We start from the raw sequence: 27,159 nt of genomic DNA on the forward strand, positions 1-27,159 counted from the left end.
TCTTCCATGTGAGCTTTATTGCTTCTGAGCTAGATGGCCACTTGTTTATCTGCAAGACTTTAAGACCCCAGACACTATATCCTTTGATAGCTGAGCACCATCAGCTTTCTTCACCACATTTGCTTATGCACCCATTTGTCTTCAGTGATCGTGTCGGAAAGGTGAGCATCATGGAATGCCAGTTTAATAGGACAAAGTGTTCTTGCATTGAGGGAATACTTGAGTGGAAGCCCAATGTCCATCTGCTACCTTAATACTTGTATTAGGCTGGGTACTTTAGAGAAACAAATCCACAGACACTTGTGTATAAGAGAGTTTTATATAAAGTTTAAGTGCACGTCAAGAAACCATCCCAACCCAGTGCTGCCCAAGCCCACAAGTTCAACAGGAAACCATATGTTCACTAATCCACAAAATCCTCCTCCATCTCATAAAACACACACTATGAAGCTGACTGCAGGAGGAAAGCTGAATCAGTGAACATGTAAGCATCTCAGCACTGGCAGGGGTTTCCACATGGCTGCTCCAGCACCCAGGGCTGCATCGGAGTAGGTCCATACAGCTTCTTCTTGGGAATTTCTTGCAGCAAGTGAGCCTTGCAAGCTAAATCAGGGAACTGACTAAGGCAGCTGCACTCTGATCCAACCATCAGAAAGTGAGAGACCCAAGAACTAGAAAGGCCAGGCTCAAGGAGCCATTTATCTCTCCACCCTTCAATTAACCCCAATTGTGTATATTGGACAGATTTGGCACAAAAAACTTTAACTATATCAATATTAAACCTATAAATATATGCACGTTGATCTATTTCCCCACCATCATAAATAAGTATATTTACATATGTACATACCTGCATCAAGACTTCCACAAATGTCCTTTAGTTCCTAGCTCTTTCCTCTATTTCCTTTTACTTTCCTCTTGTCCCACTATCATGCTCAGCCTTCAATGGGGTTTCAGCATTTCCTCTTGGTTACATGACCCTTTAAGGCTGTTCTCTTTTATTGCAGACAGGCCATCTAAAACATCTGAGGGCTGCAGAGGTATGACCGCGAATTGTTAATCCGATAATACTTCCCATAAGACTACTTTGACGCTTTCTTGACACCGACTGTTCCTCCCTTGGATGAGAATTTGAAGTACTTCCAGGAAGGGTGGCATCTTGGGCTGATGCTGCTGTTAGCAGCTTTCAGGTGTCCTTTGGCTCAAGACGATCCGTGCAGCACAGAGTAAAATTGTGCCACAGGGCTTTGCGTTGTTGTGGTTTTGTACTTTTGTAGTGTGAGTAGAGAGTGGGGTGTGTGTGGAGGGCTAGAATCTTTGAAGAAGCAAATTGTTATGTTACTGGGGCTCATTTATCTTACTAAGAAAGATAATAGAGTTATTTATTGTTGCAAGCATGTTTTTAGTTACGTGGACAATGTTATCGCTCATAGAAACCAGGATTTCATTTACTTGTTGAGGTGTTGCTGTCAAGGATCGATAGATGGAGAGCCGTCCTTTCTTCGTCCAGGGCCATTATGGCCAGCCGCTGTACATAGACTTCTCTGGAACATGGCAGCGCATTTGGCCAACCTCTGATAGACTCTCTTTCTTCTCCTTATTCTTTGCCATAAACTAAGGCAGACACTGACCACGACGCAGAGGGACTTTTCTTGAGCAGCAGGTTATCAGAAATGGATGAATTTCTCTGCAAGACTTGGGAAGCTTGAGACAAGGGGTTCTTTGATTACAGAGCTGACACCTGGCCTCTATCCCTCTGAGGAGGCCCTAACGACATTCATGCGAGTGTGCCCAACCGTTCTCTGCGGGCCATCTTTCATCAGCAGAGTTTGGTCTTGTTTATCGCAACCAAATGGCCTGTGAATCTTGATAATTAATGGATGACTGATGCACTTTCATTGCTGTTTCTCTCTGTGACGAGCAGCTGTTCTCCTCCTGGCACGGTGTCCTGAAGCTGAACAGTGAAGGTTCATGGTAGAGTGTTAAATAATGAATCCTTCTGGAAGCACCGAGCTCTAGTTTGATAAAAAATGACTTTGTCAACATGGCTTTGATAGTGTCCCCGGGATCTGCTACATCCAACTTGAAAAGTTTATTAATGTTCTCAACGACCACCGCACCTGGCATACATTGCTATTGGTCGTGGTCACGTGACTCTGGGTGGTGAGAGACAGCTCTCTGTGGCTGTAAGGAATCTATAACTGCCTATGTTATCCACCGCAAGAAGGCATAAACTTAGAAACCCAGCACCACAACAAAAAGGAAAAGAGCAGGAAACATACATTTAAAAGACTCATGGAGCATAAGGATCCCGAAGTAAGCAATTTCCTCTGCAAAGCAGTCATTAAACATTGCACAGTAACTTGCATTAGGAGGTTAGAGAGCAGGGAAAGATGCGATGGAATAAGATCCCCGAGGTCTTTTGTTCACTCTAAATGGTCCTTTTGTCTTCGGAGGGAGTGTGCAGGCCATTGGAAGAAGCTTTCCGGAATGCATCTCTGCTCCACGCCCTTGCTTTGCTCTGACCCCATGACCAGCATAGGTTGAAGCTTCACTGAAAAGAGAGACAATGCCTGGAAGGAGAGAAGCAATCGGGAGAGAAGAGGGGAAGGAAGGCAGCGAAGTTAAGAGGAAAAGTTACTGGCTTTTTCTCAGTGGTGATTAGCTTAAGGCCCACAGCTTAGATTTTGTTGGCAGTCAGGTAGCTGTTTCTATGGCAACAACCGGAGCAGCAGAGTTATCAAAATGTGATAAGTTGCAAAGGCAGAAAGTAAAGGAAAAATGCACTCTTGTGCCTGCAGAGCACATCTAGTGTATTCCATTTCTTCTGCTACTGCTTCCTTTTTTCTTTTGGTTTTTGGGCAAGTTAGGATTAAGAGAGAGGAAGAGGGGACATTGAAAATTCTCGATTTAGGAAAGAAATTGGATTAAAAACCAGTGGAACATTATTTTGTTCTGTATTATTGGATGGAACATTAGGTTCAGCAGCTTAACATTAATCAAGAGTTGTTAAAACTAGGAAACAGGATATGCAGGTTCCACCAAAGAGTCACATGACACCAAATTATAAACCATCAAGCCAGGCCTGTGGGATTTTAGGTCTCAGAATCCTTCAGAGTTGATGGGCAGTAGATTATGCCGATGTGTTGTTGTACCTTGTTGGACTGAAGGGTGGCTCTCACTGTATTGAAGAATATAAATTGACACAGAGGTATAGGAGACAGAAGATACAAGATTCATTCTATGTGGATGTGTACCATTTGGGAAAACAAGGTTAGCAAGCCTGGCCTAGACCAGCAGTGAATTTCAGACAGGTCTCTCTATGATGTCAAATTCTTATAAACCAGAGTTATTGTGTTTCTCTTAGGCACATAAATACTTATTGTCTCACTCATTAATGTTTAGTTTTAAAAAAAAGATGGAGTTTTATTATCTCAGCTCCTACATTGACCTTGGAATGAATCATGATTTTTCCCCAGCTTGAAATACACATGCCTGCACAAATGTCAAGCTCATGTTATAAAATTCTGCAAGAGATACCATTACGTTGATGACCTATTGTAAACTAGTTTAATTTGGGGATATAAGTCAGGCAACCATTATAAATAGGATTGTAATAATTTTTTTTTATAAAAGAAACCTCACTATCGGGGGATTCTGGGAGCATACAATTTAAGATAAATCAGTAGCAGTGGTTCTATTCATTTCACTTAGACCAGTGATTCTCAACCTGTGGGTTGTGACCCCTTTGGGGGTTGAGCAACCCTTTCACAAGGGTTGCCTGCTTCCTAACAGTAGAAAAATTACAGTGATGAAGTAGCAACGAAGATAATTTTATGTTGGAGGGGTCATGATAGCATAAGGAACTGTATGAAAGGGTCGTGGCATTAGGAAGGTTGAGAACCACTGACTTAGACAAATACTTGATTCATGTGTCATTAACATGCCAATTAGAAGACGACTTGTCATTTTGGCGTAATGTAGAAACAATTATCTGGGGGTCTACAGCAGCTCAACAATGTTCTCTTTTGCAGTACATGAAAATGATGGGCGTGAACTCCTGCAGCCACTTTTTTGCCTGGGTTATAGAGAGCGTTGGATTTTTATTGGTGACCATCATCATTCTCATCGTTATACTCAAGTTTGGCAAGATTCTTCCCAAAACAAATGGGTTTATTTTGTTCCTGTATTTTTCGGACTACAGCTTCTCAGTTATTGCCATGAGCTATCTGATCAGTGTTTTCTTCAACAACACCAACATTGCAGCTCTCATTGGAAGCCTCATCTACATCATTGCCTTTTTCCCATTCATTGTTCTGATTACAGTGGAGAATGAGTTGAGCTACATAGTGAAAGTGTTCATGGTAAGTGAGTGATTGGAGCAGTCAGTGTGCGCCATGGAGGGACCCTTTGTCTTGAGATCCTCAAACTAGAGCATCGCTTACCTGAATTTAACCGTTCCGCGATAACATAATGAACCTAATCGGCCTCACAATTATTTTTCCCCACAGTGCTGTGTGCGGCAAAAATACAAGGCCATGAAAAGGAAGCCTCTATCACATCATTTACAAGAGTCTAATGTGTGATGCTGTTAAGAAATTGTTCCTTTTAAAAAAAGTTAAAATATAATTTTTTTGTATTGTAGAAAGATCGTGTTGTAGAGGTTGTCAAAAATTCCAGCTTCTCTCTTCTAATTCCTTAAACATTTTGAAGTCTATTCCTGGGATCATTGTTCTAAATGAATTGTTCTCATCGTTCTCATCACACTCCATTTAAGTTGCAGATCTAAAGACAAATGCACTGATAGCATATAATCAAAGTTGAATTCTTTTTTGCCTCTGCAACTCAAAAAAGACTAAATTGACTTAAGAACGTTAACGGTAGCACTAAAATGAGTGACTTTAAAATTTGGCAAATAGAAATAAAATTCATCCTTCGTTAAGAGATATTAAAATTTTGTTGTTTGTGAAAAGGAAAAATAGCTTTCATTTAGCACTGTTCCTTAAGAATTATTCTAGCATTGACTACTTTGGACATAAACAAAATTCACGTTTGTAATTCGCTATAATTTTACATATTTGTTGTTTCACATGAATGTTATTTTAGTATATGTTCACCCATAAAACTTTTCTTTAGTAGTGAAAAGAAATCTCCTCTGTGCCCTCAAGCCCTCAGTTAGAGTTCAGCTTTAGCATTGCAATACTCTCTCATGCTCTAAATTGCTGAGTGGCATTTGATGAGTTTATATGTGTTTTGACAAATATTTTCCAAGTTATAATTATCCTGCTTCTGTGCTTGGCAAGTTTTTGCCTCTGCTCCCTCTTCTTTCTCAGAGCTGCAGCGTGTTCTGTCAGCGACCTCTGTATTTTGAACTATTCTAGGCACAGAGTGTTGATTTTGCTATGGTTCAAAGTCTTGAGTGTTTTAAAAGTCCCTTTAAGATCCTGGGTGCTTCCTCCCCCCAACTACCATGATCCGAATTCTACCTTGCAGGGCTGGATAGGACAGAGGCTGTACACTGGTACATATGAGGGTTGGAGGTACAGGGAATCCAGGGTGGATGATACCTTCAGGACCAAGGGCGTGAGGGACGATGCTGGGAGAGTGGAGGGTGAGTGGGTTGGAAAGGGGGAACTGATTACAAGGAGCCACATGTGACCTCTTCCCTGGGAGAGGGACAGCAGAGAAGGGGGGAAGGGAGACCCCGAATAGGGCAAGATATGACAAAATAACGAGGTATAAATTACCAAGGGCATATGAGGGAGGGGGGAAAGGGGAGGGAGGGGGGGAAAAAAAAGAGGACCTGATGCAAGGGGCTTAAGTGGAGAGCAAATGCCTTGAGAATGATTGGGGCAGGGAATGTATGGATGTGCTTTATACAATTGATGTATGTATATGTATGGATTGTGGTAAGAGTTGTTGGAGTCCCTAATAAAATGTAAAAGAAGAAAAGAGAAAAAAATGATTAGGGCAAAGACAAAAAAAAAAAAAAAAAGACATGAAGTCAACAAGCGATCTATTGTTTTCACAGAGCCTGCTGTCCCCAACGGCATTCAGTTATGCAAGTCAGTACATCGCCCGCTATGAGGAACAGGGAGTCGGTAGGTTCACTTTAAACTGGATTTGCATCTTTCGCAATTGCCCTGCGTCACACAGAGAACACATATCTGTGCTCCCCTTTCAGGTCTTCAGTGGGATAATATGTACAGTTCCCCAGTTCAAGACGACACCACCTCGTTTGGCTGGTTGTGCTGCCTCATCCTCGCAGACTCCTTCATTTATTTCCTTATTGCTTGGTACGTCAGGAATGTGTTCCCAGGTACGAGCATGCTTTCTACAGATACCGACTTTCTATGACTGTCATTACATAAGGGGGGCCCTACTGGGGAACATCGGATTCAGGGGTAAAATTCTCACCTCCCATGAGGGAGATGGGTTCAATTCCTGGCCAATGGACGTTATGCTCTTCTTCACCTATTTGTCACTGGAGTCTTGCATGTTGCTATGGTGCTGAACAGGCTGCAGGGGAGCTTCTTGACTAGACTGAGCTGGATTAGGATGAAAGGCGTAATGATTCACTTCTGAGCATGGACAAATGAAAATCCACAGGAGTGACTGACACCCATCATGCTGGGGTCCATGAGTTGACGGTTGACTTCATAAACAGCTAACAACCACAGCAGGTGTTACAAACAGGATAATGTATGTTTTCTAATATGTGATTTCCAATGTATACAAGCTAAAAAAAATATTTGAATCTGAAAGCTAGCCAAGTTTTCAGGAATGGGATCATGGATGTGGAATAGTTTGAGGGGAAGTTCTTTAAAAGTGATAGTTCTCTAAAAAGTGGATTAAGTAAGTTAGGAAACATTGAATGACATCACATCCATCCAGTGTTTCCAAATGGGAATGTGAGGTGTCAGAAGGTGAAAACAAGTCTCCTAATTTGAAGGATAATTTACAAGATTCTAAGGAAAGAACATAGGTTATGTTCCCCTTTTGGATATGTGACTTCTCATGAAGCTTTAGAATAGTTTTACAGGTTTTTATGCTATAAGAGTGAATAAATGTATTTCATTCATATGAAATTTGTTTGTCAATGACAAATACATAGATACAGAAAGCACATCAATGGTTGTTTGGGCTTTGAGGTGGGAGCAGATATGATCTGAAAATGGGCATGAGAAAACACTTGGGAATCATAGAGATATTCTTAAACCTGATTGGATGTATTCTGTTTTAAAAAAACAAATTTATTTTAAAAATCATCTATTCATGCATTTATAGTAGGTACGCTTTATGGTATGTATTTATACCTTAATATATCTGTATTTTTAATGTGTAAAAGAAAGGTTACCTTTTTTTATTTTACCTTAGGAAGCAAACGCCATTGTTCAGTTATATGAAGATCAAAAAGCCAAAAACACTTGCTGGAGCAAACATACAACTGTAATATGGTCTGTGGTTTATATTATGATGCTCAATGTTAACAATCCATTTTCTTAATATGCTTTTATTACAGGGACTTACGGTATGGCTGTTCCCTGGTATTTTCCAATCCTTCCTTCCTACTGGAAGGAGCGATTTGGATGTTCAGAGGTGAAGGACGAGAAACGCAATGGCCTTGTGTTTACGAATATCATGATGCAGAATACCAACCCATCTGCCAGTAAGACAAGTAGGTCAACACCGTGCATGATTATGAGAGAAGTGATATAAAAACTACATGATGAGTGATTGAAATTAAATTCTTCTAAATGTCAAAAGTATCATCCTTTTAGTCATGGATGGATATGTCTACAGCATATGTGTTTAGGTTCTTATAGGGATTAAAGTGTGGCTTTTTCTGGGCTCATTAGCTCAGTCAGTTAGCATATGGCACTAATTAGGCCAAGAGTGCTGATCCATTTGTGGTTCAGCTAGACTCACACAGTGAACAATTTTGTTCCTCGGCCACAGTCTGTACCCCTCAATCCAGCCATCTGTCATCCATCACAAGGAGTAACCAAGTAACAAGTATGGCTAATTTGGCATTATCTATTACCAAGACTGGAAAAAAATAACTCAAAGCCCTTGCCTTGCTGACGCTAGGCGAATAGAATCATCTTTATAAAGTTAGCATAGCTCGCCCGAGTGGTCCTTTTGTGATGGTTAAAGGTGATGTTAGCAATAAGTCATATTAACTGGAGTTTACAAGCTCTAGAGGTAGCTTTGTCACTGTAAAATCTCACATTGTAGACATTTTCTTCCTAAGTTGGGATTATCCTGTCCCAATGGAAGACCACGCTTTAGACTTTGACGTTGAGTGTGTGAGCTCTGTGGGTTAAAGGAGAATTCGTGATTGTGGCACTGTGCTCTGGAGCTCCTTTTTCCGACAGCCAAGGATGATGAAAACCTTAGAGAACGTGTTCCCTCACTCTTATTTACTCAGCAATTTACCTCAAGAAATATTTACTTCAAATATTTTGTTAGCCTTGAATGAAAGAAAAGTATTACAGTGCTGAATTTCTTCCATTTGTGAACTTATAACTGGTCTCCTGATTTCTCACCAGGTCCTGAATACATGTTTCCTTCCAATATTGAACCTGAACCCAAAGATCTCACAGTTGGGGTTGCCCTGCACGGGGTGACAAAGATCTATGGATCAAAAGTGGCTGTTGACAACCTTAATCTGAATTTTTATGAGGGGCACATTACCTCCTTGCTGGGGCCCAATGGAGCTGGGAAAACAACCACCATGTATGTGACTTTCCAATCCTTCTTGTAATAGATACATACTACTTAGTATGTTCTTATCTCTTGATATGAAACATGATTTTATAGCCTGCTAGTAAGATGTCATCACTAGTCTGCTAGAAACTATCAAACCCCACCCACTGCCATTGAATGCATACCAACTCATAGCCACTGCCCCTGTAAGAGTCTGAATCTGTAACTCTTCACGGTCTTCCTCCTGTGGAGTAGCGGTGGTTTCAAACTGCTAACTTTGCAGGTCACAGTCCAATGTTTAACCACTACACCACCAGGGTTCCTTCGGTCTACTGTGGGGCAATCTACATCAGAAGCCCGCAACTGTGAGCCCAATGGCTACGTCAGAGTCAGCAGATGGCTTTCATTTAATCCTCCTGGTGTTGGCCCATTTTAAGATTTCTACTTCTATGCCAACATTTTTAAATATAAATAATTTATTGGCGGCTCTTATAGCTCTTATAACATTCCATACATCAGTTGTATCAAGCACATTTGTACATATATTGCCATCATCATTTTCAAAACGTTTTCTTTCAACTTGAGCCGTTGGTATCAGCTCCTCTTTGTCTCCTCCTCCCCCATGCATCAATATTTTAAAATGGGATGTTTCCTAATAAATGTTTGTGGCCTCACTAGATAATAGTCTGTTCTGACAACATTGATATAGCCCAGCAGTTGCAGCTTACTAGTGACTGTTTTCTTACATGGGACATCTGTTTCCTGGTTCATCACAAGTGTCTACCAGTCTGTACCACCTCATACACCCTCTTGGCTTCATTTATGTGCATTTTTATCCTGGCCAGTGTGTACATTGGATTTTACACTCCTTGGTATAAGCTCAATCAAGGCTGTTTCATCAGAGGAAACTCTTGCCTTGATTCCAAACGAAGCAAAAGAATCACTAGCTATCAGTCATAGAACAAAAGGGCAAAGAGAGGTACATGGCTCGCTCTCCTCTTTCCTTGTGGAACCAGCATTTTCCTGGGTCAGGATGAAGAAGGGATTCCAATGTGTTGAAGGCCACATTCTTCTCAAGGTTGTGTAATTCTCCTCCAATGCTACACATCAGCTCAGTTGCTGAGTCAGCTCTAAGAGTCGGTTGGTGCTCTACCTTTATTTGAGAGAGAGAGAGAGAGAAGTCAGGTGCTGCACGTCCTATTTAGTATCATCACGAAGAAGCTCAGTGACTGCCAAGATGTATTCAAACTAATTTTTTTTTATTTTTAAGTTAAAGAGACAAAGGTCAGGAAATGAGTGAACAGGTAGTCCTCTCATTTACATGACCTATTCACACGTAGAGTTGACTTTCTAGAGAGAATTTGTGTTGACAAGGCAAGATTAAAAAATGTTTTAAAAGAAAATGAGAGGACACAAAGAAAAGGGTTAAGAAAGCCTTCTGAAGAATTTTGATTTTTGGCTTTTAGAGAAAGTGCCCCTTGAATATTCTGCATATGAACATTTAATATTAGAACGTTAAATATGCCATTTTTATTGCCATACATTTTTAATGGGGAGGTTTGCATGTTGTATTGATTCTCTGTTAATCCTCAACAGTTTTCTGAAGGCTTAGTATGTGCAAAACAGCTCTGGTGATTTAGTGGGTTACAAACTGGGCTGTTGGCTGCAAGTTCAGCAGTCAGGAACCTCTAGCCATTCTGCGGGAGAAAATAAGGTTTCCTTCTCCTTAAAGACTCACCTTCTTAGCCCCCGGGGGCAGTTCTGTTCTTTAAGGTCTCTCTAAGTCAGAATGGCAGTGACTCTTGAGTCCGTGCAAGGCACTGAGGGGGGCTCTGACATAGAACAGCGAGAAAATGAATCCTCTCTCAACTTGTGGAGCTGACTTTGTAGTAGGGGGGATGGGTATTCAATAATCCCCAGCTTCTAACAGCCTGAAAGACAGAGAATGGTCTCAGGAGATCACGCTGTCCAAAATGTAGAGGAGGGACTAGAGATGATAGGAAGCAAGGGAGAAGTAAAGCTAGCAGCCTACAGCAGGGGGTCAGGCTAGTCATTTGCCACAAGTGGGGATGGAGTTTGGACTATGGTGGAGGCTGTGAACATGGAGAGAGAGATGCATTGGAATTGGGAGACTAAACAGAGGGAAGGTCTAAAAATGACTCCTGAATTCAGAATCTGCATAACCTGTGTATGGATTCATTGTAAACTGAAATGGGTAAGACTTCATTATGGATGCAGAATTTAAAACTAAGTTCGTGAGTATAAAACATACGGAGTTTGAGAGTTCTAAGTCATCTAGAGGGGACAGAAAATTCCAGCAAGGTTGTAATGAAATGATGAGGTGCAGGGAAAGGTGTGAACTTGCTCTAGAAAAGTGTAATTGCCATTATAAATCCCGACCATCTCTACCATTATTACCACCGTCGCCTTCATCTTAATTACTATCATTTTTAGTGCTTAGGTGACTCTACATTATTACAGTTCAAAAGTCATTACTTCCTGTTTAATATCATTTCATTTCATGACTTGAGATATGCTGTAACGATGTTTACTAGCAACTAAAATTTACTGAGTTCCTTTGACCCTAAAACCTAGCCCCTACACACATGGATAACACTTCATTTTGTTTTGCTTTTTCCAGTTCCATGTTGACTGGGTTGTTTGGAACCTCAGCAGGTACCATCTTTGTGTATGGAAAAGACATTAAGACCGACCTCAACACTGTGCGAAAGAACATGGGTGTCTGCATGCAGCACGACGTCTTGTTCAGCTACCTCACGACGAAGGAGCACCTGCTCCTCTATGGCTCCATCAAAGTTCCCCATTGGACTAAAAAGCAGCTGCACGAAGAAGTGAAGAGGTGGGTTGTGGTGGTAACAAGAATGGAAGGCAGGAAATCCTCTTTAAAGCCGATAGCTCGATTTGCCATGATAGAGAAATAATGGAAGTCGGAAATATTTTCTCATAATGATCACTTGTTCGCTTGTCTGCTTAGCTGGTGTTCTAGCCTCTTAAGGCCCTTCTCCTTAGCAGTCAGTTCTCATACATGAAAACCATTTCCGTCTCTTCATCTATGGTACCCATAGGGCCCCAGATGATCTGTTTCCACTTTCTACGACCATCGTCGTAATGGTCCAAGCCTCCTTGCTAGACTTCTGTTCTTTTCTGTTCTTCAAAGAGAGGCAGGAGTAATTCTTTGACACTGCAGATGAGACCATATAACTCTTAGGTTCAAAACTTTCTAGTGACTTTTCTTCCACAAATAGTGGGACATTCCATAAAGTCCTTAATCAGGTCTATAAAGCCCTACATGATCTACCCTTCAGGCCCATGCCTGGTTACCATGTCGTTCTGTTCTTTCCCTCATTCTCTCCACTCCACACACGTGCTCTAAGTGCCATGCCTCAACTGTGGTAGACTTGTTCCAGCCTCCTGACTTTTCTGTGACTGTTCAGATCACACTTGCTCCAAAATGACCACCATCGCAATCAAGGACAGGTCTAAAATCACACGATTCGGGCTCACTTCATCCTTCATTCTAGAGTATATACATTGCCCCCTGGCACATGGTAAACTGACATGGAAATACGTTTATTGACTAAGATTTCCCTACACTGCCCCCTCCCCACACACCACATACTAAAATATAGTCTCCTGTGATGAGAAACACTATCTGCCCCCTGTTTTGTTTGGGGTTTTGTTGTTGTTGTTGTTGTTGTTGTTGTTTTCCTTAGTACTTAGAGCAGGTACAAAGGAAAGGAGCCAGGTACTGAACACATGTTTGTCAGATGAATGAATAAAATAATGACATTTATCTTCACTCTTGTTGATTTCTGAGTATTGATTCTTTCCTTCCGACCACACAGGTGACAACAGAAAGCTATAAATGCACAAGCCACTTGCCCTTTTCTGAGCACGTTATAGTTGCTTAGGGAATACCTATTATTTGGGGGTGCTTCTGGGATGGTTCCTCTATTCAGCTATTCTAGCTGTGAATGACAAACTCCATATATATTTTTGCAGGACTTTAAAAGACACTGGCCTGTACAGCCACCGTCATAAGAGAGTGGGGACATTGTCGGGAGGAATGAAGAGGAAGTTATCCATATCCATCGCTCTGATTGGTGGATCAAGAGTGGTTATTTTGGATGAGCCGTCGACTGGAGTTGATCCATGCTCTCGTCGAAGTATATGGGACGTTATATCCAAGAACAAAACTGGTATGAGTGCTCCCTACAGCATCTGTGCTCCACCGTAGATGCCGTTCAGCCAGCCAGCCCAGTGCTGGCCTCCTAACTACAGGATAATGACCTTTGTCTACTAAAGCACGGGTCCTCAAAGTACGGCCCGCGGGCCACATGCTGCCTGCTGAGGACATTTATCCAGCCCGCCGGGTGCTTTTGCCCCATTGTGTTTTTTACTTCAAAATAAGATATGTGCAGTGTGCATAGGAATTTGTTCATAGTATTTTTTTAAAAACTATAGTCCATCCCTCCAACGGGTCTGAGGGACAGTGAACTGGCCCCCTGTTTTAAAAGTATGAGGAACCCTGTTAATTAAAGTCTTCTTTAAATACCCCTGATTGACTGTCCTCGCCAAGTCTTGCCTCATGTAACCTTATGGGTCAGTAAGTTAATGTCTATCCAGTGCATTTGATGAGTTAAGCACTTCCCAGACCTCTTTAGATAGCTTGCAAATGTAAAAAAAAAAAAAGAAAGAAAGAAAAGTTTCCAATTCTACCTAGAGGAGCCCAGAATCTAATTAGCAACACCAAACATACACAAAGGCAAATAAACCGAAAACAGACTAAGTAAGTGCTAACAGGATGTGAAGTCAAGGCGCAATCAGAGTGGAGTGGATTAATCAGAGAGGAATATTCAAGAAGCTTTTAAAATTATGGCTTTTTTATAGTAAGGAAAGGGGGAAAGGAAGGAAGGAGAAAAGAAGGGAAAGAAATGGGGCAAAAGGAGGTAAGTCAGGAAGCTACGGAGGCAAACTGATGGACCGCTAAGAGTTGCCCACGTCCAGACAATGACCGGAATGCTGGACACCCAGCCGGCAGTGTAATGAGGTATCTGCCGTCCACCTGTATCTGAACAGCTCCTGGAAACCCGAAGACAGCTTTTCTGGGTTCCTGTGTTATCATTTTGGAGACACAGCTGGTCAGCTGGTTTTCAGCCAGCACATGAAACATGACTCTCCTCCAGCTATATGACACAGCCTGCTTGTTGCTGTTGTTAATTTTCATAAAATTTCTTATGACACAATGTTTGCCAATTTAATGTTTTTCACGGGCACAATTTCATGATCCCGAGTACATTGATCATGTTGTGCAGCCCTCGTTTGTCATCCTGGCTATGTGTCCCATCACCACAAAGACAAACTCCGGAATGCTCCCACAGGGCCTCTCCCTTTCCCCTGCCTTCCTCCTCCGGGTAACCACTCATCCAGCGTGGTGCCAGGATACACGTTTGCTAACTGTTAGATCTCTGGGACCTGAACTTCATTTTTCACACTTGGCTGTTCTGTTTGGGTTTTCAAGCCAGAACAATCATTCTGTCCACACACCACTTGGATGAGGCCGAAGTGCTGAGTGACCGCATCGCCTTCCTAGAACATGGTGGACTTCGGTGCTGTGGCTCACCATTCTACCTCAAGGAAGCTTTTGGAGATGGGTACCACCTCATACTCACCAAGAAAAAGGTTTGTAGAAGAAAGAATATACCTCACATGCTTATAATAAGTCAATTTTTAAAATTTAAAACTGAGGTAATGTTTTAAATTTAGTTATTCATGACTATGCTAGATTGATTGTCTACCCTGAACGAGCATACGAAGAATCTGAGAGCTTATTAAAACTGAAATTATGGAGCCCACCCCCAGATATTTTGATACACTGGACCTGGGGCGAGGCCCCAGAACTGGCATGTGGACCAGGCTCCTATATGACAGCGCTGCTCTGAGGCTCTGGGCTGAGCACGTCTCTGCCACATACAGCAGCATCTCCACAACCCGAGGAGAGACTCGGCCTTTGAGTCTCTTATTGCCTTTCTGTTATAAGGCTAAAAATGAGATGTTCTATTTTATCAAAAGCAGATGATGAGAACGTGGATTTATACAGTCACTTTTGCTCAGTCTTGCTCAAATGGCAGTGTGGAGACTCACCTGGCCATGTCAACAACGCTTTCACATCTTTTGAAGGAGAAAAATGCCCAGGAAAGACCCCTGTAATACCTAAAGTAGCCTATGGTATTCATGCTATGATGTAAGGTTTCTGTACTAGGAGACGGAGCTTGACTACTGCTATTTATTTTAGAGCTGATCAGCCTGATATGACTTCCAAAATGTAAAAGCTGGTCAATCGTTATGTTCATTAATTAATTCTTATTAGGTGTTTACTAAGCCTTAGTATATTTCAAGCATTTTTATAGGCTCTGGGGTACAGCAGTGATTGATGATATTAGAACTCTGCCCTAAAATCTAGTTTTCTAACTGTGGTCTGAACTGTCCAACTAGTAGAATTCTTGAACACTCATATGCAGATGCCTAATCGCTAGTGAAGAAATCAATAAGGAAATCGCTTATGTTATTAAAACCCCTTGTCAGGTGTTGATTCTGGATAATAGAAAACAACTTACCATGAGCGAATCCTGACTTCTGGCAACTCCATTGAGGGTCCAGGGTGAATTATGCTCCGTGGGGCTTTCAGTGGCTGATTTTTTAGAAGTAGACCATGAAGCTTTTCTCTCAAAGTGCCTCTGGGTAAACTGAAATCAACTTTTTGGTTACGCACTGAGCTTGTTAATAACTTGCACCACTCAGGGACTTCATTTAATATTAATAGGTAGCCATTTCTATGGGTAGAAAGAGGAATAGGGGATTCTAGGCAATGTCATTTTAAGTCGGGGCTCAAAAAAGGTGTGTCTGAGTAAGTGATAGTGGAGCTAAGACTTGGAGCAGGTGAGGGGACGGGCACGTTGATATCTGTAGGCAAAGACACGGGAAAGGCAAAGGCTGGGCATTTGGATTAATCTAGCAACAAACAAGGGGCCAGTGGTACTAGAGTAGAGCAAGTGAGAGGAACTATGGGAATCGATGAAGTCGGAGAAAGGCAAGGTGGGTGAGAGAATGGAGCTGGCAGCTGAGTGGCTTGTAGACAGCGATCATGTTTCTGAGTGGAGGAGTGAGGTGTGGTCCCCAGGCTTAGGTTCATTGTGGCCTAAAGAACTCAGCATCCTCTTATTCTAGCCCTTAGCCACTGAGACGTGAGAAGAGGCTGCTGCTTAACTTCTGTTCTTACCCTTAGAGTCCAAACCTGTGTTCAAGTACAGTATGTGATACAATGGCAGTGACAGCAATGATCCGGTCACACCTCCCTGACGCCTATCTCAAAGAGGATATTGGGGGAGAACTCGTCTATGTGCTTCCTCCATTTAGCACCAAAGTCTCAGGGGCCTATCTGTCACTGCTAAGAGCACTGGACAATGGCATGAGTGACCTCAACATCGGCTGCTATGGCATTTCAGATACCACCGTGGAAGAGGTGAGCCTGAACATTGTTCTTCCTTTAAAGTAGAGATGATTTTCTTTTATTACAAAAGAAAAAAAGACTCTTTGTACTTCAAATATATATACACACATACATACATATACATATGTATGTATGTATAGTATTTAAAGAAACATTTCACAAATCAGAAGAACTGAAAGTTATTTCAATGCCACCCTTGCATAAGGCTGATTTCTTAGAATGAGTGGATTGGCCCAGCATGAGAGGACATTTCATTTTCACAGACCAAAATATTCACAGAGCGTCATATGGGGAATAGATAAATGATATACTTATGTCTTTCTTTCCATTTATCCAAATCAAAATTGAGCTGAGAAATTGGAAACAGACTTCTATTTCTTTATGGAACTGACATGATCTGGGTTCTCTTTCTAGGTCTTCCTGAACTTGACGAAAGAGTCCCAGAAGAATAGTGATATGAGACTGGAACATTTAACACAAAGTAAGACGGGCAGTTCCAGAGTCAACGGCATCTCCACTCCCGATGATTTATCAGTGAGCAGCAGCAATTTCACGGACAGAGACGGTATAACTCCAATATGAATGTTTTGCTTAATTCCAGCGAATGTTATAAATGTGGAGATCTCAGGGCAGATTTTTATTGCATGTTTGATTCGCCTTTAAGTGCCCTTTCTTCATTCAAAAAGACTAAAGAAATGTAAGACTCCCAACCTCCCCGTTGGCGTCAAGGTGAAGTTGATTCATGGCGACCCACTGTGTCATTGCAGCATTGTCAAATCAAGTTCTCTTTTTCAAAATGCATCGGATGTGGAAGGACATCTTTGATAGGCTCGTGATGACTAGTCTTCCCGCCCACCAGAAATTCTGTTCAAGATGTAACTCACGACAGTTTCATATTGGCACTCAATAAGTTGATATCCTCCTTGCGGCAAATGTTAGCTTGTAAATCAGTTCACTCCTGTTATTAGACTTGTTCAAGTAAAGGCAAAGGTCACAAAGAGTAAAAATGTTAAATAGGAAAATGTCTAATTTCCTCCCGTTCTGTACCGATCAAGTGCTGGAAAAATCAAGGACTGACAAAATACTTAAATCCAGGGAGATTTCTCTGAATGGAAGAAGCAACCCATTAGGGCTAGAAACTGAGACTAGGTTTGTTTTTTCTCCTCTTCCAATTCTTCATACCAGACATGTTTTAAAAATCATAGTTCCTGACACAATTTTGGAAAGTTGGAATCCTTTGAAAATAGCTTCTCTTATTTCTCATTCCTTTTCTGACAGCTAATTCATACCTTGGGCAACACTATTTATTTAAAGAAACACATTGTATACTGATATATAAATTATACAGTAGTCATTTTAACAGTTTGCTTATACTAGGAAAATTTTTCCAGGAAAAGAATTTTAATTAAACATTTTCTTGGATCTAAAACTGAAAAAAAATCAAAATTATAATTCCTATTATGGAGGCTGATTTCTTCTTCCTCTGTAATCTTTTGGGGAATATAGTTATGTAGTTGTAGAGTCTGTAGACTCAAGGGCATTGCTCAGAATAAGATCATCTACCAGGGGAAGTAAATGTTATGTACTTGCCTCTGCATTTGTCTCATAGTTTGAAACTATTATTCAGTCAAAATGTTCCTCTCATTGACATTATCTTTTAGAAAGCACAGCTACTCCATTTGATACACCTGTAAGTCATCCACATGTCATTTCTCCAGAAACAGAAAAGCATACTAATTAACTTAAAATATTCAGCTCCTTCCACAATTCCCCTTTGCAGAGATATGAGTTTGCATTTAAACTTGTTCACTCCGTTTAATTGGAATTCATTTTAAATTGAGCGGCTTTGTATTTTCCCTTATCAGCTAAATGAAGATCATGATTTTTTGTGCTGCATAATTTGTGATGGAGAATTTAAAATATACACAGAGTTGACGACTACTGTCATCTTATCACACGTGGAGTGCTTGGCAGTAGGCTTTAGGAGAGAATGTTATATTTGAGCATATTCTCAGAGGAGACTGGTGAAAGTCTTCGCTCCTAGGCGCTCTATTGAGGAAGCAACCGTTTATGGCCTCAATAGCTGCTCTCACTCTCAGAAACCAGGACATTTCCCTCAGCACCCGAAGAGCATTTCAAAGTGGGGAGAGGGTAGACATGTAGACAAGTGACTTCTTTTTGTGCCCCTAGTAGAGTCAGCGCTGGATGGCTAGATGCAAGTTGACGGTTCAAACCCACCAGCTGCTCTGTAGGAGAAAGATGAGGCTATTTGTTTTTCTAAAGGTTTACAGTCTCGGAAACTTTATGTTAGGGCTGCTATGAATCAGAATCAAGTCAATGGCAATGGGTTCTTGGTTTGTTTAGTAAGGGTCACTGGCGGCACAAATGATTAAACACCCAACTACTTACCAAAAAAAGAAAGATCATTCAAATTCACCCAGAAGCACCTCAGAAAAAAATTCTTGGTGATGTGTTTCCAAATGATCCCCGTCACAAAATCCCTGTGGAATGCAATTTTATTCTGGATCTCATGCCCTTGCCACGAGTCAGAACTAGTGCAAGGGCAAATGGCACCAGTAAAGCTGGTAATCTGGAACACGATGCAATCATTCCGAATTTCTAAAGAGAATACAATGAGAAAGTACCTGAGCTAGAATTTTACTTTGGAGGAGAGCAAATGGTCTCTTCCTTTATTAAGAGTAAATTCATCGGAACTTGTATTCGAATCAGCACCAAAGAGAGGCACAAATACCATCGCTGAGGTCACCACAATCAGAACTAGTTCTTAGACTGGCCTGGAGCTTTGGTTTCTGCTTGAGACCGTTCTTACTCTTAGCTTTAAGAGAGAGCTTAAGAGCTCTCGCTTAGGTTTTTATAATTAGCAACACATACTGAGCTGAACTCTTTGGAGTTCAGAGACAATATTCACGTATACATTTCTTGATAGCTGACTCAAATGTCACATCACGGTATAAATGGCTAAAGTATCTCTTGGATGGTGATGCACGATTTTCGAGGTACCTTTATACAGATTCCAATGAGATACGCATATTGGCCGTCAGTTCTTCCAGTGGAGAAACGAGACTCATGCCAAGGCTGATATGTGAAAAAAAAATAACCTTAAATCCAAATCTTCAAAATACAAGCTTTTCCCATCACCACACAGTGTAATGACCATCACAGTTTTTGAAGGTAGCTCGGTTTATGAACATCTTTCAGAACAGTAGTGAGTCTTCTTTCTTCAATAGACAAAATCCTGACGAGCGGAGAGCGCCTGACCGGGTTGGGATTGCTGCTAAAGAAGATAGTGGCCATCCTCATCAAGAGGTTCCACCACACCCGCAGGAACTGGAAAGGCCTCATTGCCCAGGTTGTCCTCCCCATCGTCTTCGTAGCCACGGCCATGGGCCTTGGCACGCTGAGAGATGCCAGCAACAGTTACCCAGAGATTCAGCTCTCCCCATCTCTTTACGGTACCACTGACCAGACATCCTTCTATGCGTAAGTTATTTTCCGTTTCAAAAGGAAATTCCCCAATGTCCCTGTAGATGTGCCATGGAATACTGAAGAATAAAAAAAAAAAAAAGGAGTTCTGTGATCTGGGGGTGCGAAAGGAATGGGCACTCTGATTCATTGCAATATGAGGTGGTTGTTGTTTTAAACCAACAAATGGCTTTAAGGACGTTTTCGTTTGGAGTGCTTGGATCGTGTCCATGTCTGTCCTTGATTGGTAACCAAATGGTTGGCAGTTGGCAGCTTAAATCCACCCGACGGCATGGTGGAAGGACCAGGTGTAGTGATTGACTTCCATAACCCATCCCTGGGAGTTCTCCAAATGAACACATCCATCAAAAAGGAAAAACAAGTACTTCCACAAGAGTATTTGTTTGTCTAGAAATAACATTATAATAGGTATTTATTTGTATTGACTAGGCATTATTTATGTTAGGGTGTGAGCTTCCAGTCAGTTATGATATAGGGTACATAGTTTTTTGTCCATCCCACATTATTATTGAATAGTCCTGTCAGCCTCTGTAGAACATAAATTTATATGCACCATAGATGAACCCTAAATGCATATGACCATTAAATAGCAAGGCAGCCAAGGAAAACTACGGTACATACATATATCCCTGGGGACGATTTTGCCAAGACAGAGTTAGTTTTAGATTTTAAAGAAAGTGGTCCTGTAGGCGCCATGTTGTATTTCTTCAAATTATTTGTGAACATGCGTTAAATGCGGAAGACTAGCAGACTAATTGTGAATTTCATTCTCTCTTTTTTATATTGCAGCAATTTTCACAAGTCTACCAAGCCACTGGTCTCAGCTCTGTGGTCCTACCCTGGCATTGACAACATATGTCTGAACACCAGTGATCCGTAAGTGGCTTCTTTCCGTTCTGTTTCAGCATCACAGTTTGGATGTGAATGTATGTACGCGTGCGTGCGTGCATGTGAGTGTGCATGGAGGAGGACAAGACTCTGGTATCAATCTACGTTGCATAGAATTTCCATTTAAGCCATCCCATGCCTGTGCTACCCTGGAGTAATACAATAATAAACATGAGATGCTTTATCATTTGCGCAGCTCTTTGTATACATTTTTTAATGATCACTGCAACCCTTTGAATTGTCCGTCCCATTTTACAGAGAGAGAAACTTAGTCCCATAGGGGCCAAGATACTTGTTGACAGGATGCGAATGCTGAGACCCATGCTTTTGCACTTCAAGGTGCTGCTTATTCAAACTACCAAGAAAGCACATAGCTTACAATCCCCTGACACTAGTGTGTTATTATACTAAAATATCACCTTCCCCCCAGAGGTGAGGATGAAAAGGACAAAGAGAATAAGGGGACATAAAGTCCTGTCCTGTCACACTAAGATAATTCAATGGGTTTTGGTCTCAACACTTACCAGTGAGTGTTCTCCCTCCATCATCCACGGCAGCATGTGAAATTATTTGAAAATAGTAGTGTAATATATATAGATCATTAATGAAAAGTCAGTAAAATCACAGGACTGCACACCTGAATTTAATACCAAGTACTTGCTGATATGTTCATGTACAAATATAAGGACACACACACCTCATGACAATTTTTATTTTTATTTGCAGAAGATGCTTAAAGAAAGACAGCCTTGGAAAATGGGACATCAGCAGAGAACCTAATGTTGATTTTAGTGTCTGCACATGCTCACAACAAGTTCAGGTACGATGGAATTAAGTTTCAAAACACAGAAAAAAGAAAGAAACATTGAAAGCTGAAAGATCTATCAAGGTTACCAGAGTCGGAATAATTTTACCTTATGGAAGCTCATAGCTCAGAAATGTGGATGTGGGTAGTTAAAAAATATTGACTTTGAACTGCAGGTCAGTGTTTTAAATCTACTTCTGGATAAATTTCCAAAGGTGAGCAATTCTACCTTTATAGAAACCAACTGAAAATTAAGTTTCCAATTCAGTTCTCACTAGAAAGCGATATGTTTTACATAGCAAAAGGCCACCAGAAATATGTGGAAATGCAATGTGGCTGGCAGAATGGTGGTCCGCTGGGGGCAGTGACAAGTAGGTCTAAAACAGACTCCATCTGACTAAGCTAGAACTCCAAGCTGCAAGAAAAAATCGATTTTCTTAAAGAATTACAAAAGATTAGTCCTCCGTCCCATTCCTTGTATTCTACAGAAACCCAGTCTGCTTTTCTAGGCTTGTTAACTCACCAAACTTGGAAGAGGACCAAATTCTCAGAAGAAATGAAAGATTGTTGAGGGAAAGTCACTACTGTTTTAGAGTCATGATGTTATTAGAAGAGGAATTTAACAATATTTTTCTCAAAGTGACATATGATGGTACCCTGAATTGTCTTGGTATATCTTCGAATGAAAATATTTTCAGCAAATACAACCCATGTTGGCGTTCTCTTGCGAGATGGTGACTTTTAATAAGAGCTGGGATTTAACAGAAACATTTCTAATCATTGCACTTTTAAAGTGCTGTCTTACCTCATCTCCAGACAGTTCCCCATTGGGCTGCTAGAGACATCGACTCATCTATTCATAGCAATGTTACTTCTACATGCCCCAAACTGAAATTAGCCAAATGCCCACCAACAGTAGGATGGATAGATCACACGGTGCCCATGCCAACAAAGGAATCCCGTACAACAAATGGAGCCAAACATCATCTTGAGGTTTTCACAAGCCTAATGATGAGTGAAACACAGCCAGACAGATGGGAGTACATACTATATGAGTCAATATATATAACACCAACGCATGCAAAATTGATTCCTGTTGGTTCCTTTGGGGGTCATACTACAGGAAGGAAATGTGGTTGGGAGGACCGTGGACATACTAGTGTTGTTGCTGGTTACATGAATATGCTCGATTTGTCGGGGTTCATCAAGCAGTCCACTTACCATATATGTGCTTCTTGATATACAAGCTATAATGCAATGAAAAGCTAAAGCAGAAGTGACCACACTACACACATAGGACTATTTTCACTTAATTATGGTATTAATACAACTAGAGATGGAGGCAAAGCCTAGCATTTATTTTTTTTCTTTTAGAGCAAGCTACAACTTTATGCTTGTGGGACACCCGCATGGTGCTAGCCACAGGCTCTGGGATTCGTGTGAAGAGCTAGCTCAAAGAACAGGAAAAGTGCTAGACTTTTCCCAACAAGGTGCCGTGACAGTAAAGCATGAGAAGCTACACTGAAAAGCAAGTAATCAGGAAGTACAGAAAGATAAAAGCATAAAAATAGGTGGTTAAGACTCAGCTCTGAGTTTGGTTAATAATAATGGACCAATGTTCCAGGTTTTCACCAATGTAGAATGACAAAGTCAGATCTTACCATTGAGGAAACAGTGGGAAGGATACACAGGAACTTGCTGTACCATCTTTGTAATTTGTCTGTAGATAAAAAAAAATTTAATGTAAGAAGATGACCGGTACACATCCCTGAAGGAGCTCTGGCGGCACTGTGTGGATTACACGTTGGGCTGCTAACTGCAGTGCTGGCCGTTCAAAGCCGACTCCTCTGGGAGAGAAAGACGAGGCTCTCTCCTTCCAGAAAGTGGATGACTGCAGATGTCATTAGGTTAAGATCTAACGCCTGCTCATTTGATCCCTTTGTGGTCCCATTTTAAAGTTGTTCTAGCTTTTAACATTTTCTGTTTTCTTTTCAACTGGGGTTTTTCTCTGATTTTGTTACTGCTGTTAGCTTTTTGGACTCTGTTTTTGTCTGTCTTTCTGTATGTGAAATTCAGGATGGGTGAATCTATCCAGACAGTAACTGGGTTCTTGGCTCCCTGGGGGTCTGGCCAGGAAGGTTGGGGGTGGGGGCAGAATGGGAGCTAATAAAAAGGAGTACAAGAAAGAAGAAATGTTCTAAAGTTATTGTAGCAATGATTATACAAATTTCTTCATGTGATGGAACTATTGAATTTTATGATATGTGGATTATGTCTCAACAAAACAATGCTTATCAAGAATAAAGTATAATGATATAGTTTCATTTTAAAAAGAGATTTACAGTATCAAAACCCCTATTTATTGTTGGGATTAATAGAAAATCTCCATGATGCCAGTGTGTGTGTGTGTGTGTGTGTGTGTGTGTGTGTGTGTGTGTTTACACATATACATGAGAGGACTTCAAAAAATCTACAATTTGGAAAAATAGAATTACAAGGTAATGGAATTTTCCCATAAACTTAGTTAACCTGGGTTCTTTTGTAGGCTGTGAGCAAATCCTAATCACACGTATGCACTCCAAACTAGTAATGACTCTGCGTTCTGGTTTTTAGGTAAAAATGACTTCTTTGCAAAGCTCTTTTGAGTCAGGGACAGACTTATCACACTCCACCAATTGTACTAACACATGAATCACAGGTCTGAAATGCCTGGGCTGAAACTATTTCATTTACACAGATTTTACCAGAAAGATCTTAATTTTTTTTTGCTTCATTTTTCAGAAATGTCCTGACTATAGCTATATCCCACCTCATAGAAGAACTTACTCTTCCCAAATAATTTATGACCTCACTGGGCACCGCGTAGAAAATTACCTTATATCAACTGCCAATGAGTTTACTCAAAAAAGGTAACTATTTTATTGATAACATGGTGAATCACCACATCCTGCTTGCTAATTCAATTTGCCTTGTGAACTTGAGACAATAGGTGCCAATGTCTATTGATTATTATCTGTACTACAATTCTCAGCTTAACTTCAACAGCTTCATGTATGGTCATTTTAGTAATGATTCCAATTTAAGATTCATTTGAGCAAGTGAATTGAAAAAACATTGATGGGTTATTTTGTTGTTTTTTTCGGTTACCCTCAAAAATATATTGTTAAGTTTGCACATATCATTTCCTTAAATTAAAAGACTGGATCGTAGCAATTCAGAACACGATAGGCCATTGATTTTGATGACAACCTTAGATCAGATATAAATAAGATTATGACATCTACTTGGTATAAAATATGCTAAGTGGCACAAGGCCACAGGCTTGTACTTAAAGTCGTCTACCTGTTCACCCTGGACGTGAAGCAGAGAGGCTTACAGTAGGGACCATCGTCTCCTTCCCTTCGTCTCTTTCCTCCTTCCCTTTCTAAATGCTCATGTGATTGCTATTCACTGCAAAATAATTAGAAATAGCCAAAATACAAAATCATACCTCTACAAACAGTTATAAGTATTACTGCCATTTTGGTACACATTCATCCAGGAATTTCCTACCTGTCTACATAATTCTCTATAGATCTACATTTAACTGTTTTCAATAGAATTAGGTTTATAAAGCAAACTGTTTCAATAGCAGATTTTAAAATAAGTGAAAAATGCACAATGGTATTTTTGGCATGTTAAACACATAGCTCCACATCATTACACTTAGGATAATAGTGAGACGATTCTTCTAGTGTGACTATACTGTTGGGTATTTAACCTGACCCCAATTAGTGGAATTAAACTAATCTACGTGGACAATTCTTATTACTTAGGAGCCCCAGAGAGTAACAGTATAGCGCTTGGATGCTAAATGTGTGGCTGAGAATGACAACCCACCCAGCTGCCCCAAATATACTTAACAATACTCTTATTGTTAGTATTTATATTTTTATTTTCAAGTCAACTTTTTACTTTTAGGAGACCATAAATTGACAGGTAGTTAAGTAGACTCAACTCCGAGTATCAAGGAAAAGAAAAGATGTGGCAACAAGGGGACAGCCTCAGGTAAAAGCACAAGGAAAGGAAGAAATGGAGATATTTGAAAAGGATGAGAGCGATGTCAGATCGCTTCCATGTTAATTACCTGACAAAAAGAAGCTTGTTTAAATTTTTGAGTTTCAAGTTTCTTAATATAGTATGTGTTATGGTGAAAATGGAGGAAATGATTAAATGAGATGTCATACTTTTCAGAATGATTATTCCACATTTGTAATTGCTGAGAGGAGCTTTTCCTTAACCTCTCCTTATATTGCACACTGTAGATAAAACTATGATAAAATGAATCAATAAAAATGTGAACTATTAGTTTGGTTATATTTATTTTTTTTACAATCAATGAGCCCCGAATGGAAAGAGAAAAAAAATAACAAAGAGTACCTAGTTAAATATTTTAGATCAATGTGTGATTTTTTTTCCATTAAAATGAATATAAATTGTATGATTCCATGTAGATATGGAGGCTGGAGTTTTGGGCTGCCTTTGACTCATGACCTTCATTTTGATATAAAGGAAGTCCCTGTCAATAGAACACTTACCAAGGTAATGCATGCTCTTTCTTCCGGGATATTATATAAATGAGAATGCCAGATTGATAGGCCCAAGTATTTTCTTCATTTAAAAATAAAACTTGGGCGCAATTAATTTGAAAAGCAATTTGACATTATTCAGTAAGATGAAGCTATATCTATTGCCAGGCAAAGTGTTCCGGTTGTATGTCTGTATGTATCCAAGGGATATTTATATCTCACTACCATGGAGTCAATTTTGGCACACAGAGACCCAGATACATGTACAAACGTGTTTGCAGTGTTCTTTCTTATAAGTGACATACTATTTCAAATGCCCATATGCAACATGTTGCATTTTCATTTCGTGGAATTTTCAGCAATGGAAATGAACGGACTCGGCTCCATAGAGCAAGCTGGCTAAATCTGCTGGGTATTGTTAATTAGCCAAAAAAAAGCAGAGAAGACTTTATAAAGTGTGTTTGCATTTATGAGAATCTTTCCGCCTCATCAGAGCGCCACCATGTTCCTTGGGGAGGAAGGAATCGGGTGTGACTTGGAATTACTCAGAGGGCCAGGGAGGAGGTATTCTGAGTGATGGTGAGATTTTATTTCTCAACCTGGGCAATGATTAAAGTATGCACTCTCTTTAAAATATTTTCAAAACTGTAAATTGGCCTTACACATGTTTTACACATAATTTTCTTATGGAGTAAATACAGATGTGTTTAATGTTGATACTTCAAAACATGGAAACCTAACTGAATTTGGAGATCAATAATCCTGTTGGCTATTTTTTTTCCCCTCTAGAATGTCTCTGGGCTTTCAAACACCTAAAGTCACAGAATCAGACACATATGAGAACCATGTGATCAATAGTAGTTTTAGGAATATTAAATTGTTCTGCACATCTTTTGTATTTGCTAGCAAGGGGCACAGACATATGAGGGGAAATAGAAAAGCAAATATTCACTGAGTGACCATTATATGCCAAGCACCTTATACACAAACTACCAATCTCATCCTCACAACAGCTTTAGGAGACAGATATTCTATTCGGTCTATTTTAGATAATTTGTACAAGGTCATAGAGGAAGTAAATAGTGATAGGGGTTCTAATTCCCTCCTTTTTATCTGTTCTCCGCTCCACAGACACAATCCATGTTCTTTTATAA

General features: G+C 40.4%; 1 protein-coding gene across 1 annotated transcript in view; it reads left to right on the plus strand.

Annotated features, from left to right (window-relative positions):
• ABCA12 (ATP binding cassette subfamily A member 12) overlaps positions 1 to 27,159 on the plus strand; it is a 194,028-nt gene that overhangs the window by 135,956 nt on the left and 30,913 nt on the right. Inside the window, exons 24-38 of the mRNA XM_075530221.1 lie at positions 4,035 to 4,364; positions 6,032 to 6,101; positions 6,185 to 6,319; positions 7,523 to 7,669; positions 8,553 to 8,739; positions 11,351 to 11,569; positions 12,733 to 12,929; positions 14,252 to 14,412; positions 16,016 to 16,252; positions 16,655 to 16,805; positions 19,489 to 19,741; positions 20,534 to 20,620; positions 21,359 to 21,452; positions 24,219 to 24,346; positions 25,931 to 26,018. Coding sequence (XP_075386336.1) covers positions 4,035 to 4,364; positions 6,032 to 6,101; positions 6,185 to 6,319; positions 7,523 to 7,669; positions 8,553 to 8,739; positions 11,351 to 11,569; positions 12,733 to 12,929; positions 14,252 to 14,412; positions 16,016 to 16,252; positions 16,655 to 16,805; positions 19,489 to 19,741; positions 20,534 to 20,620; positions 21,359 to 21,452; positions 24,219 to 24,346; positions 25,931 to 26,018 — 2,484 coding nt within the window. The remainder of the gene's footprint in view (positions 1 to 4,034; positions 4,365 to 6,031; positions 6,102 to 6,184; positions 6,320 to 7,522; positions 7,670 to 8,552; positions 8,740 to 11,350; positions 11,570 to 12,732; positions 12,930 to 14,251; positions 14,413 to 16,015; positions 16,253 to 16,654; positions 16,806 to 19,488; positions 19,742 to 20,533; positions 20,621 to 21,358; positions 21,453 to 24,218; positions 24,347 to 25,930; positions 26,019 to 27,159) is intronic.

Source organism: Tenrec ecaudatus, chromosome 13 (genome assembly GCF_050624435.1).
Source record: "Tenrec ecaudatus isolate mTenEca1 chromosome 13, mTenEca1.hap1, whole genome shotgun sequence".
Taxonomy (NCBI): domain Eukaryota; kingdom Metazoa; phylum Chordata; class Mammalia; order Afrosoricida; family Tenrecidae; genus Tenrec; species Tenrec ecaudatus.